General features: G+C 36.8%; 1 protein-coding gene across 2 annotated transcripts in view; it reads right to left on the bottom strand.

Annotated features, from left to right (window-relative positions):
- Positions 1-16,719, bottom strand: part of DPY19L3 (dpy-19 like C-mannosyltransferase 3) — a 69,758-nt gene that overhangs the window by 29,695 nt on the left and 23,344 nt on the right. Inside the window, exons 1-6 of one of the 2 annotated variants that reach the window (XM_068528728.1) lie at positions 14,256-14,315; positions 13,301-13,328; positions 11,882-12,003; positions 10,991-11,136; positions 9,382-9,505; positions 8,704-8,838 (exon numbers count right to left, since the gene is read on the bottom strand). In XM_068528728.1, coding sequence (XP_068384829.1) covers positions 8,704-8,838; positions 9,382-9,505; positions 10,991-11,136; positions 11,882-11,965 — 489 coding nt within the window. In that variant the 5' untranslated portion in view covers positions 11,966-12,003; positions 13,301-13,328; positions 14,256-14,315. Of the gene's footprint in view, positions 1-8,703; positions 8,839-9,381; positions 9,506-10,990; positions 11,137-11,881; positions 12,004-13,300; positions 13,329-14,255; positions 14,316-16,719 lie in introns of those variants that run through there. The other variant, XM_068528727.1, reaches the window with a different exon arrangement.

Below are 16,719 nucleotides of genomic sequence, written 5' to 3'. Positions count from 1 at the left end.
ATTTATTTATTTTTGGTTGCATTGGGTCTTCGCTGCTGAGTGCAGGCTTCCTCTAATTGTGGTGCGTGGGGTTTCTCATTGCGGTGGCTTCTCTTGTTGCAGAGCACAGGCTCTAGGCGCGTGGGCTTCAGTAGTTGTGGCACGCAGGCTCAGTAGTTGTGGCTCGTGGGCTCTAGAGCGCAGGCTCAGTAGTTGTGGCGCACGGGCTTAGCTGCTCCACGGTATGTGGGATCTTCCTGAAGCAGGGCTTGAACCCATGGTCCCCTGCATTGGCAGGCGGATTCTTAGTCACTATGCCACCAGGGAAGTCCCATCACAGCACCATTTACTGAAAAGATTACTCTTTCTCCATGATTATCTTGGCATCCTTGCTGAAAATCAGTTGACTGTTTATTTCTGGTCTCTCAATTCTATTCCATTGATTTATGTCTGTTCTTCTGCTTGTATCACACTGTCTTGATTACTGTAGCTTGGAAGTTAAGTTGTGAAATTGAAAAGTGTGAGTCTTCCAACTTTGTTCTTTTTCATGATCTTTTTTGCTATTCTGGGTCCCTTGAGTTGCCATATGAATTTTAGGATCAGCTTGTCGATTTCTGCAACTGGCATTCTGAGAGGAACCATGTTCAATTTGTAGATCCATTTGGGGAGTATTGCCATCTTAACAATAGAAAGTCTTCCAATCCATGAACATGGGAAATCTTTCCAATTTATGCAGGTCTTTAAAACTTTCAACAATGTTCTGTAGTTTTCAGGGTATAAGTCTGCACTTCTTTTGTTCAATTTATACCTACATATTTTATTCTTTTTGATGCTTTTCCTTCTACGAAGTATTTGTATCTTTTGCTCCCTTTTCCATAGGGGTGTAAATATTTTCCTCATTAAATCTGTAGGAACTCTTTAGGCATAATGACTCATTCAGGAATGCATTTTTTTAAAATAAAACTTTTTTTCTCTTTATTTGGATTATGATGTTTTTTGATGCTGGCAGTCTTTTTTTACACCAAGTAGGAATATTTAGAGAAAAAAGAACAGTTTGTGTTACAAGATTGCACAGTTTTATAAATGTACAGTCATCCCTTGGTATCTGTGGGGGACTGGTTTCAGGACCCACAGTGGATTAACAAAATCCTTGGGTGTTCAAGTCCCATGGTCAGCCTTCTGCATCCATGAATTCAACCAACTGCAGAGGATTGTATATATTTTTTGAAAAAAATCTGCATATAAGTGGACCCATGCAGTGATACTCATGTTGCTTAAGGGTCAATTGTAATGATATCCTAGGTTCAAGAGAAACACTGCAGGTGATCAGCCAGAAATGTAATACTGAGCAGTACTGTATACTAGAAAGTTGTGGATTATTAGTGGTACTTTTGATGTTCCTTCTCAGGTTCTATTAGTTCAGAGTTTAGAAACAAGGCAGCAATAATACATTCTTCCTATACAGAATAATCAAAATTCTCTTCAATGGATCATGCTCATGCTCTTCATTATCATTCATAATTAAACATGGTTAACATTTTTTAACATTCATAAAATATCGGGGAGTATGATAAATGACTCACTTATATCAACTCATTCAAATCGAGGCAGTTGGTTCTAGAGTCTATGTTCTTAACTGGCTAGAACATAAGTACTGCGACAGAGAATCAGAACTTTGGTATCAAAGTGTGCTAACATTGAATGTTTAATGCTCCAAGGGAATTATGATGGTCTGTAGTTTTACTGATCTTTTGAAAGAACTAGCTTTTTATTTCACTAATTTTCTCTATTGTTTTTGTTTTCAGTTTCATTGATTTTTGTTCTTTTCTTTATTGTTTTCTTCCTTCTGCTTGAGTTGGGGTTATTGTGCTCTTCCTTTCCTAGTTTCATAAGGTGGGAGCTTGGTTATGCTTTAGATTTTCCTCTTTTATAATGTGTGTAGTGGTACGCATTTCCCTCTTAGTGCTGCTTTAGCTGCACCACACAAGGTTTGATATGTTGCATTTTTGTTGTCACTGAGTTCAGTGTTTCCTCAAGGCTTCCTCTTTGACCCATAGATAATTTAGAAGTGTGCTGCTTAGTTTCCAAATATTGGAAACTTTCTTATCTTTCTGTTGATTTCTAGTTTGAATCTGCTGTTGTTGGGTGGAATGTTCTATAAATGTTGGTTAGATCCTGTTAGTTGATGGTGTTGTTGAGTTCTATTTCCTTAACGATTTCTGTCTGGTTCTCAGTTGTTGAGAGAGAGTGGTGCTGAAGTCCTCAGCTCTTTGGGTTTGTCTGTTTCTCCTTTCCGTTCTGTCAGTTTTTGCTTCACATATACTGTGGCACTGTTGTTTAGTCCATGTGCATTTAGGATTGCTATGTCTTCTTGGTGGATTAATACTTTTATTAGTATATACTATTCTGGTAATCTTCTTTGCTCTCATGCCTACATTATCTGATATTAATATAGCCACTCCTACTTTCTTTTGATTAATATTTGCATGGTGTATCTTTTCCTACCCTTTTACTTTCAGTCTACCTATATTGTTTGTTTGAAGTGAGTTCCTTGTAGAAAACAATTGGGTTGTGCTTTTTTAATCTATTCTAACCCATCTCTGTCTTTAAATAGCTGTATTTTGATCATTCACCTTTAATGTAATTTTTTTAACATCTTTATTGGAGTATAATTGCTTTACAGCATTGTGTTAGTTTCTGCTGTATAACAAAGTGAATCAGCTATGTGCATACATATATCCACATATCCCCTCCCTCTTTCTTGCATCTCCCTCCCACCCTCCTTATCCCACCCCTCTAGGTGGTCACAAAGCACTGAGCTGATCTCCCTGTGCCATGCAGCTGCTTCCCACTAGCTATCTATTTTACATTTGGTAGTGTATATATGTCAATGCTACTCTCTTACTTCATCCCAGCTTACCCTTCCCCCTCCCCGTGTCCTCAAGTCCATTCTCTACGTCTGTGTCTTTATTCCTGTCCTGCCCCTAGGTTCTTGAGAACCATTTTTTTTTTTTTAGATTCCATATATATGTGTTAGCATACAGTATTTGTTTTTCTCTTTCTGACTTACTTCACTCTGTATGACAGACTTCAGGTCCATCTACCTCATTACAAATAACTCAATTTTGTTTCTTTATATGGCTGAGTAATATTCTATTGTATATATGTGTTATTATTGATATGATAGGTCTTAAATCTGCCATTTTATCATTTGCTGTTTGTTCACTCTGTTTTCCATTTCTGTTTTCTTTTCTGCCTTCCTGTGGGTAACTTGAATATTCTTAGAATTCCATTTTTACTTATTTATAGTATTTTTGAATGTATCTCTGTGTACAGATTTTCAGTGGTTGTTCTGGGTTATTACATTATACATTCATAACTTATTACAGTCTACTAGTGTGGACATTTTACCAGTTTGAATCAAGCGTAGAAATTTTACCTCAATTTAAGTCCCTTTACTTTTCCCATTTACAATTGTTGTAAGTATTTCCTCTCCATACATTGAGAACCATAAGACCATATTATTATTTTTGCTTTGGCTATCAAACATAATTTAGAACACTCAAGATGAGAGAGGAAGTTTATTATATTCATTCATATTTTTACTTTTATTTGCCTTTTCTCTCTTCCTGATGTCCCAACATTTCTTCGTTTATCATTTCCTTCTATTTCAAGAACTTCATTTAGCCATTTTTTTTTTTAACAGTATGTCCATAGGTAACAAATTCTGTTAGTTTTCCTTCATCTGAGAATGTTTTGCTTTCCCTTTCTTTCCTGAAAGATATTTTTGCTGGGTATAGAATTCTGGGTTGACCATTCTATTCTTTCAGCACCATGGTTTCTGATGAGAAACCCACTGTTGTTCAAACTGGTTTTCCCCTATAGGTATCATTTTTCTCTGACTGCTTTCAAGATTTTTTTCTTTATCTTTATTCTCCAGAAGTTTGATTATGATGTATCTTGGCATTGGTTTATTTGGGTTTACCCTATTTGACATTAGCTCAGCTTCTTGATTCTGTAGGTTTTGCCAAATTTGGGAAGTTTTTGACATTCCTTCAAAAAGTATTTTTTTCAAATACTTTTTCCAGCCTCACTCTCTTTCTCTCCTTTTGGGGTTCTGATTATATGAATTAGACTTCTCGTTACGGTCCCATAGGTCTCAGAAGCTCTGTTCATTTTTTCCAGTCTATTTTCTTGTTCAAATTAGTTCATTCCTAAATTGTCCTGTCTTCAAGTTCACCGATTCTTTCCTCTGACCATTCCAGTCTACTGTTGAGTCCATCTACTGAGTTTTTGGTTTTTTAAAAAATTTATTTATTTTATTTAATTAATTTATTTTTTGGCTGCGTTGGGTCTTCGTTGCTGTGTGCGGGCTTTCTCTAGTTGAGGCGAGCGGGGACTACTCTTCACTGCATTCTGTGGGCTTCTCACTGCAATGGCTTCTCTTGTTGAAGAGCACGGGCTCTAGGCATGCGGGCTTCAGTAGTTGTGGCTCGTGGGCTCTAGAGCACAGGCTCAGTAGTTGTGGTGCACGGGCTTAGTTGCTCTGCAGCATGTGGGATCTTCCTGGACCAGGGATCGAACACATGTCCCCTGCATTGGCAGGCGGATTCTTAACCACTGAGCCACCAGGGAAGCCCATCTATTGAGGTTTTTATTTTCATTATTGGAATTTTTCAGTTCTAAAATTTCCATTTGCTTCTTCTTTTTATCTTCTAAATCTCTGTTAAGAGTTCCTATTTTTCATTTGTTTCAAGTGTGTTTGTAATTGCTCAATGAGAATTTTTTTAGGATAGCTGCTTTAAATTCCTTGTCAGGTAATTCAACTTTTGTGTGCCTTGGTTTTGGCACCTGTTGATGGTCTCTGTTCATTCAAGAGATTTTCCTGGTTCTTAGTTTAACAAATGATCTTCAATTGTATTGTATTATGCTATGGAACTCTGAATCTTATGTAAATCTTCTGTGTCAGCAGACCTCCTCTGACACCATGGCAGCGTCATGCCACTGAGGAAAGAAGGACACTGCCTCATTATTTCCAGATGGGTTTGGATGTCCAGGGTGACCTGGACATTTGACCTCCACTGACTTTTGGGGGGCAGGAGAAAGGGGTGTGTCATTACTGCTGGGTGAAGATGAAAGTTTAGGCTCTCTGCTGACACCATCCCACCAGGGATGGGGAGGGTTGTCTCATTACCAGTAGGTTGAAGTTGAAGGTTCTCTACATGGCATTCATGCTTCACCATTTCTGGTCCTTTTGGCTTTTCTTGGGGCTTTTTTGGTTTGAGTCCATTGGTTTCTCCTAATTGCTGACTTTTCCAGTACCTAATCTGAGATATATGCAGCAAAAAGAAAACCCAGTGAACTCACTGCCATGTTCTTCCTCTGGTCTAGAGGTCTCTAGGTGTAGTCTACTTTCTTTTCTCCACCTCTCAAAATCTTCTTATATTTGTTTTTTACATATTGTCTAGGGCTTTTAATTGTACTTAGTGGGAAGAATAAGGAGAAGTGCGTTTACTTCATTTTGTCTGGAACCATATGGAGTACTTTAAAATTGCCTCTTAGGCATTGATCACTAATGTGTCTTGTTTTCACAACGGGTAGTCTCCACATTCTTAGTCTTTAATGGAACAGAATTATATGCTTAATAATAACATTTACTGTTCTGTTTTATATTTTAAAACCCTGTACACATTTCTCACTGAAAACTTGATCTTTTGATGGTAAGAGATTTTCCATCATCCATGAAGAGAAGATGACGTGTACTGAAAAAGATATTGCTTCTTGTCACCACATCAGGCTCTGAATTTGTATTACTTTTTTCTATATCAATTATTCTGACTCTTTCCCATTCAATATGATTTGAGATCAGTGATTCCAATTTATGAAGAAACTAAGGCTCCAAGAAGTTGTATCACTTCACGAAGTTTAAAGAGCTAGTTATTTTCAGAGTTGATAGTAGCAACTTGGTATTATAACGCAGGATCCTTTCATTATAATACTGTTCCTCCTTTAATTCTGATAGTTATAACTACTTCTAACACCAACAGAGTTTCAAATATAAAAGTTCAACGAAGCTTAGAACTGAATATGAAATAAATTAGCTGTATTATTCTGTAGTTTTGTGTGTGTGCCAAAATAGTGCCTTTTAATCTGTTTTCCAACTTTTAAAAAAAGAAAAAGAAATAGATGTTCATTACAGAAACATTCAAGAGATCTAAAGAACAAAAAGAAAATATGAGCATCAATCACACAGCTGACTGCTAATACTTTAACGCATATATTTCTGGAAACTTTCCTCTCTCTATACATATGTTTTACTTTTTAAAAAAGGGAGAAGGAAAACTAATGGTTATATATAACTAACACTGTGTTACATAGTTAAGACGTGTTTATTTAACAATACCCTATTGCTATTGACTTAGGTCGTTTCCAGACTTTTCTTATTACAGTCCAGCTAAAATGAACATGTTTGATTATTTCCTTAGGATAAATTTCAAGAGGTCAAAATTTGGTGAAAAGACAAACATGTTTTCTTAGGCTTTTGATACCTACTGTGAAAATACACTACAGAAAAAATATACACTATGGAAAAATTTTATATATATATTTTCAAAATGGCACAATATTATTTATTTTTATTTATTTCTTCTTCTATTTATTAATTAATTTATTTTTTATTGTAAAATGTACAATGTTCTTTTGAACATACTTGTTAGAAAGGGGGGAAAAGTGATATCACATATGAAGAGACCAACTGGCCTAAGAGTGTATGACAAGAAGAAATACAGGGTTTCCCTGGTGGCGCTGTGGTTGAGAATCCGCCTGCCAATGCAGGAGACACGGGTTCGAGCCCTGGTCCAGGAAGATCCCACATGCCGCGGAGCAGCTAAGCCCGTGTACCACAACTACTGAGCCTACGCTCCAGAGCTGGCGAGCCACAACTCCTGAAGCCCGCACGCCTAGAGCCTGTGCTCTGCAACAAGAGAAGCCACCGCAATGAGAAGCCCGCGCACGGCAATGAAGAGTAGCCCCCGCTCGCCGCAACTAGAGAAAGCCCACGTGCAGCAACGAAGTCCCAATGCAGCCAAAAATAAATAAATAAAATAAATATATGAAAAAAAAAAAGAAGAAATACAAAGGTATCTAGGCACCTCTTCCCCTTAGCTTGCAAGTCTCCATGAACAAAGCATAAAGAGTTTACAAAACAGGAAAGCAAATATAAACAGACAGCAACAGACTCAGCTTCATTTGTACATGCAGCTTTCAGAGGCATGTGGGCTCTATTATCATTATCTAATACCATATATATATACACACATACGTATATTATACACCCACACACATATATATACATTTTAACTTTGGCTTATCCACCTGTTTTCTTTTTTTAATTAAAAATATTTTTAATTTTTAAATTTTCATTTTATATTGGAGTATAGTTGATTAATGATGTGTTAGTTACAGGTGTACAGAAAAGTGATTCAGTTATACCCATATAAGTATCCATTCTTTTTCACATTCTTTTCCCATTTATCCACCTGCTTTCTTTACTGTATTTTACCTTCATATCTTCCCCTCTCACACTCCATCCAAATTCTAGTCTCCTCATTTTTGGTCCACCTCTAGCATCTCATTTCTGTGAAACCTTTCTAGCTGAAAAAGAACTCTCCTCTTCTAGACTTCTGGCACTTACTGTTACTACAAATTGACATCTGTAGATATACCGACATCCCTCTAATTGTATAGACATCTTTATTTCCCAAGCTAGATGGCAAACTCCCTGTGGATGGGACAATGTCTTATACAGATTGGAATTTTCTGTAGTGCCTATCCTATTATAATGACTCAGTAGATAGATAATATATATGTGTTGGTTGACTTTAATGTTTCCTAATTCAGATTCAGTCAGTTTCCAAAGATTGTTGCATCTCTTTTGACATGGAATATGTGAGTACAACTCTTCTCTATTAGATTATATAACTGCCTTAGATCTGGAGATAATATTTTATTATACTTGGAAAATATTTAAGTTACTGTTACTTTGGAATAGTAACTATGAGCAACTGAAAAACATACACAACATATTTCTGCACATGACAAAAACCATGCAGTTAAATGACAGCAGCACACACTGGGAGACAAACAATGGTTTCCTTTATAATTTCCTTATTTCATATGTGACCTCTGACCAATCAATAGGGATTCACATCCCGTACTGGTAAATGTTACTATGAAAATTTTATAAAGTACCACAGAAAAGTTGTTATACACCCATTGATTTCCTTGGGGAAAAAAAGGTGGGACAATACACAGTAATACATTTTAAAATTTAAGTCAACTCTATAAAGGACAACTGATTTAGACATTTGTGCTCCAAATAAATCCATCTTTTTTTTAAGGCCACGCCACATGTGGGATCTTTGTTCCCTGACCAGGGATCGAACCTGGGCCCCCTGCAGTGGAAGTGCGGAGTCTTAACCACTGGCCTGCCAGGGAAGTCCTGAAATAAATCCATCTTTTAATGTAAAATAAGCAGAATAAAAATTAAGATGGTCGAACTAGGCTGCATAAATTACTCAGCTTCAACTGACTACAGCATATTTACATTATAGCTAAGAAGCAGCTTCAACTTTATCATTAAGCATGTGCATATTTTGAGCTCATTCTATCATATAAAACATTAAACAACAACCATCTCAACTGAGAAAAGAGAGCAAACCTTACCTTCACTGCTGGCAGCATGTCCAAGGAGTCCAGTATGAACAGCACTAATGCTTGCATCAGCATCATAAATTGATTAAATTGCCATGTTAGACTAAAGAGAAAAGTTGATATGAAAATGGCAAGAAGTGTCAGCCTCTGTAAAAAGAAAATCTTTGTATAATTTACATGTCTCTAGTAATGAAAAGCCTCTCAGACAAGTGTTCTCAAGAGCAGCCAATATCTCTATAAACCAAACAGAAAAACTATGAACTGTTGCTCTGAAAACTCTTGCATTTGTTATTTAAGTTCTAAATATCCTAAAGTGACACTTTGCATATAAATATTCACATACGGTATGTGTACTCCATATTATCATGGAGGCGATAATGCACCAAATCACATCTCAAGAGCAATGGCTTAAAAATTTGACAGTTTTGCAGAAATTTTGTGTGGGTTTGCCGCAATTGTTTAAGGGCAGATAACGTAGAGTACATTTTTAACATCAAAAATAAAAACATTTTCTTTGCAAAGTAGGAACAGGTTTAGAAAAAGAAAACTTAATTTAACTCAAGTTAAAAAATTGGTCATGGAATAAGAACTATTAACATGCACTCGGACACTATGAACATCACATTTTCTGAAGCTTCTAAGATAAAATTGGAGAACTAAAAATATATACAAAGTATTATAAAAACTTACTTGAGAAAGGGGCTGTAAGTTTGGTCTCAGGAAATATGTAATTGCTGCTATCTGAATTGCAAAGAATGGCAGCGCCCAATTCTCTCTCAGTGGGATGGTAAACTCAACCCTTGTGGTATCTATTCTGCACAAGGAAAACACAAAGGGCCAAAGTAGTAATTTTTACTATCATTACCTCAAAGATTTCCTAAAGTGAAAGACATATTACATTAAGTATATTTAGGTTTTGGTTCTTGGTTCTCAATAATTTGCCCTTATCATCATCATCATCATCCCTGCAACATAAAACTGGCATTGAGAAAATTTAACTAACCTGTCCACAGGTATGCAGTGGTAGAACTGGGGTAGAATTGGTCGTGCTTTATACTTGAGTCTTAATTTTGTCATTGATTAATAACTTTTAAAAGCTCCTTGACTCCCCTAGAATGTGAACCCCCAGAGGGCAAGTGTAGTTAAGTTTTCAACTTTGTACACCTAGTACCAAGAACGATCCCTACATATACTAGGAATCCAATTAATGTCTTTATTTACTTTTAATAGAAACAATAAATTTGACTTTAATTTATTCTTTTTTTAAAATTTATTTTTTGTTGAAGTATAGTTGAATTACAGACTTTCATTTACTCTTAGCAGGAATAATATGTTAGATTAAAATGTTAAGAGGCAGCATAACATAGTGGTCTCACACTCTGCATCTGAATTCTGACCAAGACTTAGCTCCATGTGTGCAGGTGTGTGTGTGTGTGTGTGTGTGTGTGTGTGTGTGTGTGTGTGTGTGTGTGTGTGTGTGTGTGTGTGTGTGTATGCCTTTATCTATATATAAATATATATGCCTATATAAATATTCTCATATATATATATATATATACACATGCATACATAACTTAACCATTTAAGCTTCAATTACCTCACTTCTAAAATAGTAATAATAGTATCCACTCTACAGGGTTGTTAAAATAATACATATAAAGTATGATGTAAAGTGCTTGGCATATAGTAAGCACTCAATAAGGTTATAATAAGAAGTAATTTGTTGAGGATTACAACATAAAATCAACATTAGAATTCATGTTCAAGTTTTAAGACTGCTACTGAATATTGGTGTTGCTTTTAATAGGTCAGGCAATAATTCGATATATCTCGAATATGTTTTTTAAAAATGCAATTTCATAATGCTCCAGGATTTGGAAATTAATAGATATTAATTAAATAATGTAAGAACTTCCTTACATTTGTACAGTGCTTTATACTTTGCTAATTATGAGCTGCATACAATCTTATTGAGGTTGATAATAAAGATATTAATAAACCTTTTAAGAGATGAGATTTGTGGCTGGAGAAATACCGATCACACAGCAAGTTGGTAACAGAATTGGGATTATTATAGATGATTCTCTTGACTTACAATTCAATGTTTTGTTCCTCAGCTGTAGATATACGTAAGTAGGACTTCCTATCTTACTAAATAAGAAAAACTCCACTAGGTAACCCAAAGAGAAAATACTCCACACAAAATGTGGCAGAACAACCTTCTTTAAACTGGAAATGAAGTAACTTCATTTTACCTTATACCTTAGAAAGGGAGAAGGGAATACTGATTCCAACTCACCTATTTGTGACATACCAGAAAGCTGCTAAAAGTCCTGATAGCCACGTACCACTCAGGAGCCAGCTGGTTATGTAAAGAGCTGTGACATAAATTGCTTGGAGTCCAAATAAGGTGTAAATATAAAAATAAACTGGCTCTATATATTTCTGTAAGGGAATGATAAAAAACGTCTGTTAAAGAAGCCCTACTCCTTCTCATTGCCATTTACAAAATATGACAGTGGAAATTTAATATTCAGAAGCTTGGTATTAATTCCAAGAAATAAGCGTACATCACTCCTTCCTGTGTAAAAGTGTACTAGCAGCCTTTCTTCTCAATACAAAAGCAGAAAAGGAAGTCCCTGAGGATTCTGTCTTCTTTTTTTTTTTTTAAGTATTTATTTATTTGGCTGCACTGGGTCTTAGTTGCGGCATGCGGGATCTAGTACCCTGACCAGGGATCAAACCCAGGCTCCCTGCACTGGGAGCACGGAGTCTTCACCACTGGACCACCAGGGAAGTCCCTAGTTTCATTCTTTAGACGAGTTTTACACCTAACTTCATCCAGTATTACTTTATTCACATGAGAAGTGGTCACTGTGATTTGCTAACTTTCCAGGTTGTTGTTTTTTTATTTCAAAGATAAATGAGGAGTGATCACGTTTCCAAATGAAAATATTTATCAGCTTCTAGACTGCATACTTATAAGCCTGGAAGCATCTATATGTAAAAATATCTTATAAAATATAAATAAAAAGCAAAATTCACAATACGTATAGAGAAAATTAGGATACTACTGTTTTTATACCAAGCCAGTTGAAGATCAGAAAAACATATGTGAAACATTCAACTTAAAATGTCAGACTTTGACTTTCATCTAATATTAAATTCAATGTCACAGAACACAACATACCTGTATGGGTAGAACTCTATATAAAATACTGAGAAAAACCTCTTGGTAAATATTCATTCGTTGAAGGAGGTTAACTGTCCTCATAGATTCGGTTTTGTTATCATATATTAAGCCATGAAAACCTAAGATTGATATTTGAAAATTCAGTAAAAGATAATTATAATTAAATTATTCATTCAAAACTATTCATAGATTCTTTAGTATATGCCAGAGAATGTGCTAGGTGTTGGGGATGTAATAGGCCTATCCATGAAAAGCATACCATATATTAGATGGACATTATTTAAATGTTTACACAAACACAGGTAAATTATAACTTCTGTGATGTAATAGAAGAACTGTATGATTCTTCTACAGAAATTTGGGCAAGAGGATTTTATATTTCCCTGCTCTGCCTTCCTGCCATGAGACCTGTAGTACCTCCTTTGGGAGAGTATATGAAGCCTCCCTCCCACCCCCAGGGATGGGTTTGGCCATTTGACTTGCTCTGACCAATGGCAGGTGAGTGGATGTGACACAGGTCACATCTGAGCAGAATCTTTAAGAGATAATGCATGCTTCCACCAGCAATCTTGCTCTTTCCCTCTGCAGTGATAACAGTATGTTCCACATAGGGGCTGGATAATGAGAGTGAGAAATAAATCTGTTGTTATAGAATTCCATTGTTATATTGAGGTCATTTGCTACTGTAACCAAGCCAACTAATTAACAGAAGGTATGAACAGTTCACAGAAGAAAACATGCACACAGTCCTTACACATCTGAAAAGATGCTCAACCTCACTCCTACTAGAATTGCAAATTAAAACTACACTAAGATATCATTTCTCACCTAGCAGCTTGGAAAAAAATCAAGAAGTTTGACAATATACTCTGTTAGTGAGGCTGTAAGGCTCTTTCATGCACTGTAGTTGGGAATGCAAAATGGTATAATCCCTATGGAAGAGAATTTGGCAACACCTAGCAAAATTACATGTGCATTTACTCTTTGATCCAGGAAGCCTACGTCTAGGAATAGATTCGAAAGACAGACTGGCAAAAAGACAAAATGACATAGGTACAAGGTCATTCCTGCAGTGCCATCTGTAAAAGCAAAAGATCAGAAACAATGCCAAAGTCCATCAACAGGAGGTGTTTTGGACTGAAATGTGTCCCCCCAAATTCCTATGTTGAAGCCCTAACCCCAACGTGTCTGTATTTGGATAGGGTCTACAAGGAGGTAAAAAGGTTAAGTGAGGTCATAGGGTGGGGCCTTAATCTGATAGGACTGGTGTCCTTATGAGAAGAGGAACCAACAAGAGAGGGCTCTCTCCCTCCCTCTATGCACACACATAGCGGAAAGGCCTTGTAAGGACATGGCAAGAAGGTGGCCATCTACAAGCCAGAAAGAGGCTTCACCAGAAACCAACCCCGACAGTACCTTGATCGTAGACTTCTGGCCTCCAGAACTGAAAGAAAATAAATTTGTACTGTTTAAGCCACCCAGTCTGTGTTATTTTGTTACGGCAGTCCTACTAGACTAATACAGGAGTGTTATGGACTGAGACTTGATATGCCCCACTATGTTGAAGCCCTAAGGCTCCACCCCTCTGCAATGTGATGGTATTGAAGATGAGCCTTTGGGAGGTAATTAGGTAGAGACAAAGGTTATAAGAGGGGGACCCTCATGATGGGATTAGTGCTCTTATCAGAAGAGACACTGGAGAGCTTGCTCTCTGTCTCTGTCTTCCATGTGAGGATGCAAAGAGAGGTGGCCAGCAGCAAGCCAAGAGAATCCTCACCAGAACCCAACTGTGCTGGTACTCTGATCTTAGACTTCCAGCCTTCGGAACTGTGAGAAAATAAATTTCTGCTTTTTTAAGCCACCCAGTCAATGTTAGTTTGTTATGGCAGCCCGAGCAGACAAAGACAAGAAGGCTACTTGAATAAAGTTATGGTTACCCACACCAAGGAGTACTATGCAACTGCAAGAAAATAAGTAAGTAAATAAATAAGGAATATCATGATACTCTACTATAGAGTGAACAAGATTTCAGACAAGTGAAAAAAGCAAAATAGAGGACCGTGTATACAGTAAGCAGGGGTTTTTCTGTAATAAAAGGGAAAATATGAATATATAAAGTATTTGCTTATATTGAAAATACTAACTGTAGAAGAATAAACCAAAAACTAATACAAATAGTTACCTAAAGAGTGAGGAAAGAAACAGGGTAGAGGTGACAGGGATGGAGATGGACTTCCCTGAATGCTCCCTGTTGTATAGTTTTGACTTTGGAACCATGTAAACATTTTTTTAATAAGTATAAAAAATATATAAAATTTTTTAACAAAGCAATCATTGAAAACCAAAAGCAAGATAAAACAAAGAAACCTACTGAGTTGGTAGCTTGGTCACATAAAAAGAACTCTTTCCAGTGTTCTTGGGAATAGAGGAATGTGACTGTAAAGTCCTAGTAGGCTACATCCTAAGGACAAAAAGAATTACAAAGACAGCTTGAACTGTTTTCAGGCAATCATACTGTTAGTAGCAATATTATCATTGCTACACTGAAAGTATTATACATAGCAGCATAAAACAAATAGGTGATAATGTCATAGAAGCCAAAATTTTCAACTTAAAGAAAAAAAGATACAAATATAAAGTCAAAAAAGTAAAAACCTTGTTATCCTAATTTTGAACTAAAAATAACTATATTCATATTTTCTTTTAGGAAAAAAAATCACATTTCCTACTCTGCTCACTAAAGGTCTGGAAACAAGGACCAAACTAGTAGCAATAAGTGCCTCTACTACCCAGATTGTGGTCTCTAAATAGCCACTAAAGAGAACTGGGGCTCCTTGGAGAAACAGCTGATTCTAGGTCACGGGTAGGAAATACACAAAATGGGCTTGAAACATCTTGTCATGCCAAATGAGTTTTCAAAGGCTACTGGAGTCATGTCAAAAAGACAGCAGTTGGTGGTTAAGAATCCACCTGCGAAGGCAGAGGACAAAGGTTCAAGCCCTGGTCCGGGAAGATCCCACATGCCGCAGAGCAACTAAGCCCGTGTGCCACAACTACTGAGCCTGCGCTCTAGAGCCCACGAGCCACAACTACTGAGCCTGTGTGCCACAACTACTGAAGCCTGCATGCCTAGAACCTGTGTTCTGCAACGAGACAAGCCACCGCAATGAGAAGCCTGTGCACCACAATGAAGAGTAGCCCCGGCTCGCCGCAACTAGAGAAAGCCCGCACAGCAACGAAAACCCAATGCAGCCAAAAATAAAAATTAAAAAAAAAAAAAGACAGCAGCTGATTTGAAGGGCATCCCACTGGCCAAAGACTGGACAACTTGTTATAAGAAGAATAATGCAAAAGATTGAAACACATGAAATATGTTAGAAATCCATGTGTTTATGATAATATTTAAAAAGCAAACCTTTAGGGGATGCTAGAGAGGTAACTCATTCTAAAACAAAGGGAAAGGATCAATACTTATCCCACCTTTCCTTTAGGAACTGACATTCTGGGTTGCCAAATAGTTGATGAGAAAACGTTTTTATTTAGAGAGGAAGTCCATCTGATAATGATGGAAGGAATTACAGAATCAGAATATCACCATGCAATAGTCCTTATGCAATGAACAGATTTAAGTAATGATCATCAATGGTGATAAACCTAGGTGAAAGGCTAAGAACTTAATAATGGATGGCCCAGTCTAAACTCCAAAAGAATGAGCTGCACATCATGCACCCCCTGATGTGGAAGTATACAACACCATCTAGGAAGTATTCTTGCCAAAAAGCAGAACCTAAATCTGAGCAAGCCTCTAGATCTAACTGCCAATTAAGAGGAAATTCAGACAACAGAGAAACACTGAATGGCACCATTGGGGCTCCACCAAAATCCAGAAAGTAGAAAACTCTCAGACAAAGCAATCAGTGTTTTCAGTGAAGAATTACAAGAAAAAAAGATGGTGAGAAATCTATAGCTTAAAAGAAACAAAGACATAGCGAAAGACTGCAATGTATGAGCTTTATTTGGATTTCAAAAATATTAAAAATCTGTAAGATAAGAGGAAAATGAGAAAATTGAGTAGATATTTGATATTAAGTAATTTCTTAATTGTGATAATGACAACTTGGTTATGTTTATAAAAGGGAGTTGCCATTCTTTAGAAAAATATACTGATATATTTACACATGAAGCAATATGATGTCTTGGAGTTACTCCAAAATTATCCAGGTTGAGGATGGTGGTAGAGAGGAAACAAGATTGGTCATAAACTGGCAACCACTGTAGTTGAGTGATACTTGAGTGCAAATCCATTAGAGGATTCTCTCTACCTTTTTATATGTTTGAAAGTTTCTAAAAGAATAATCTTAACAAATAAATGAATTGAAACAGATCAACCAGAGTTCATAGTGATACTAAGAAAGAAAATACTCATTATTCACCTTTAGGGCAGAGTTTTTCAACTTCGACACTACCGGTATTTTGACATTTTGGCGCCGATAATTCTTTGTTGGGGGGACTGTCCTGAGCACTGCAGGATGTTTAGCAGCATCTCTGCCCTCGACTCACTAAATTCCAGTAGCACACTCACCCTCTCCCCCCTAAAGTGTAACAACCAAAACCATCTCTGGACATTCCAGATGTCCCCCAGGGACACAACTGCCCTTCAATAAGAACCCCTGCTTTGGGGAATGCTGGAGAAGCAACTCATAATTTTGAGAACTTGTAAGTACAGCTGATTCTCATTACTCACCTCAGTTATGTTCTATAAAATTGCAATGAAAACTGTATTAGCAATACTGAATGAGTAGGAAACACAGGGTTACTTTCCTACAAGCTTCTGG

This window comes from Eschrichtius robustus, chromosome 19, assembly GCF_028021215.1.
Source record: "Eschrichtius robustus isolate mEscRob2 chromosome 19, mEscRob2.pri, whole genome shotgun sequence".
Classification (NCBI taxonomy): domain Eukaryota; kingdom Metazoa; phylum Chordata; class Mammalia; order Artiodactyla; family Eschrichtiidae; genus Eschrichtius; species Eschrichtius robustus.
The sequence above is the reverse complement of the archived record's forward strand: the minus strand, read 5'-3'. Positions and strand labels throughout refer to the sequence as shown.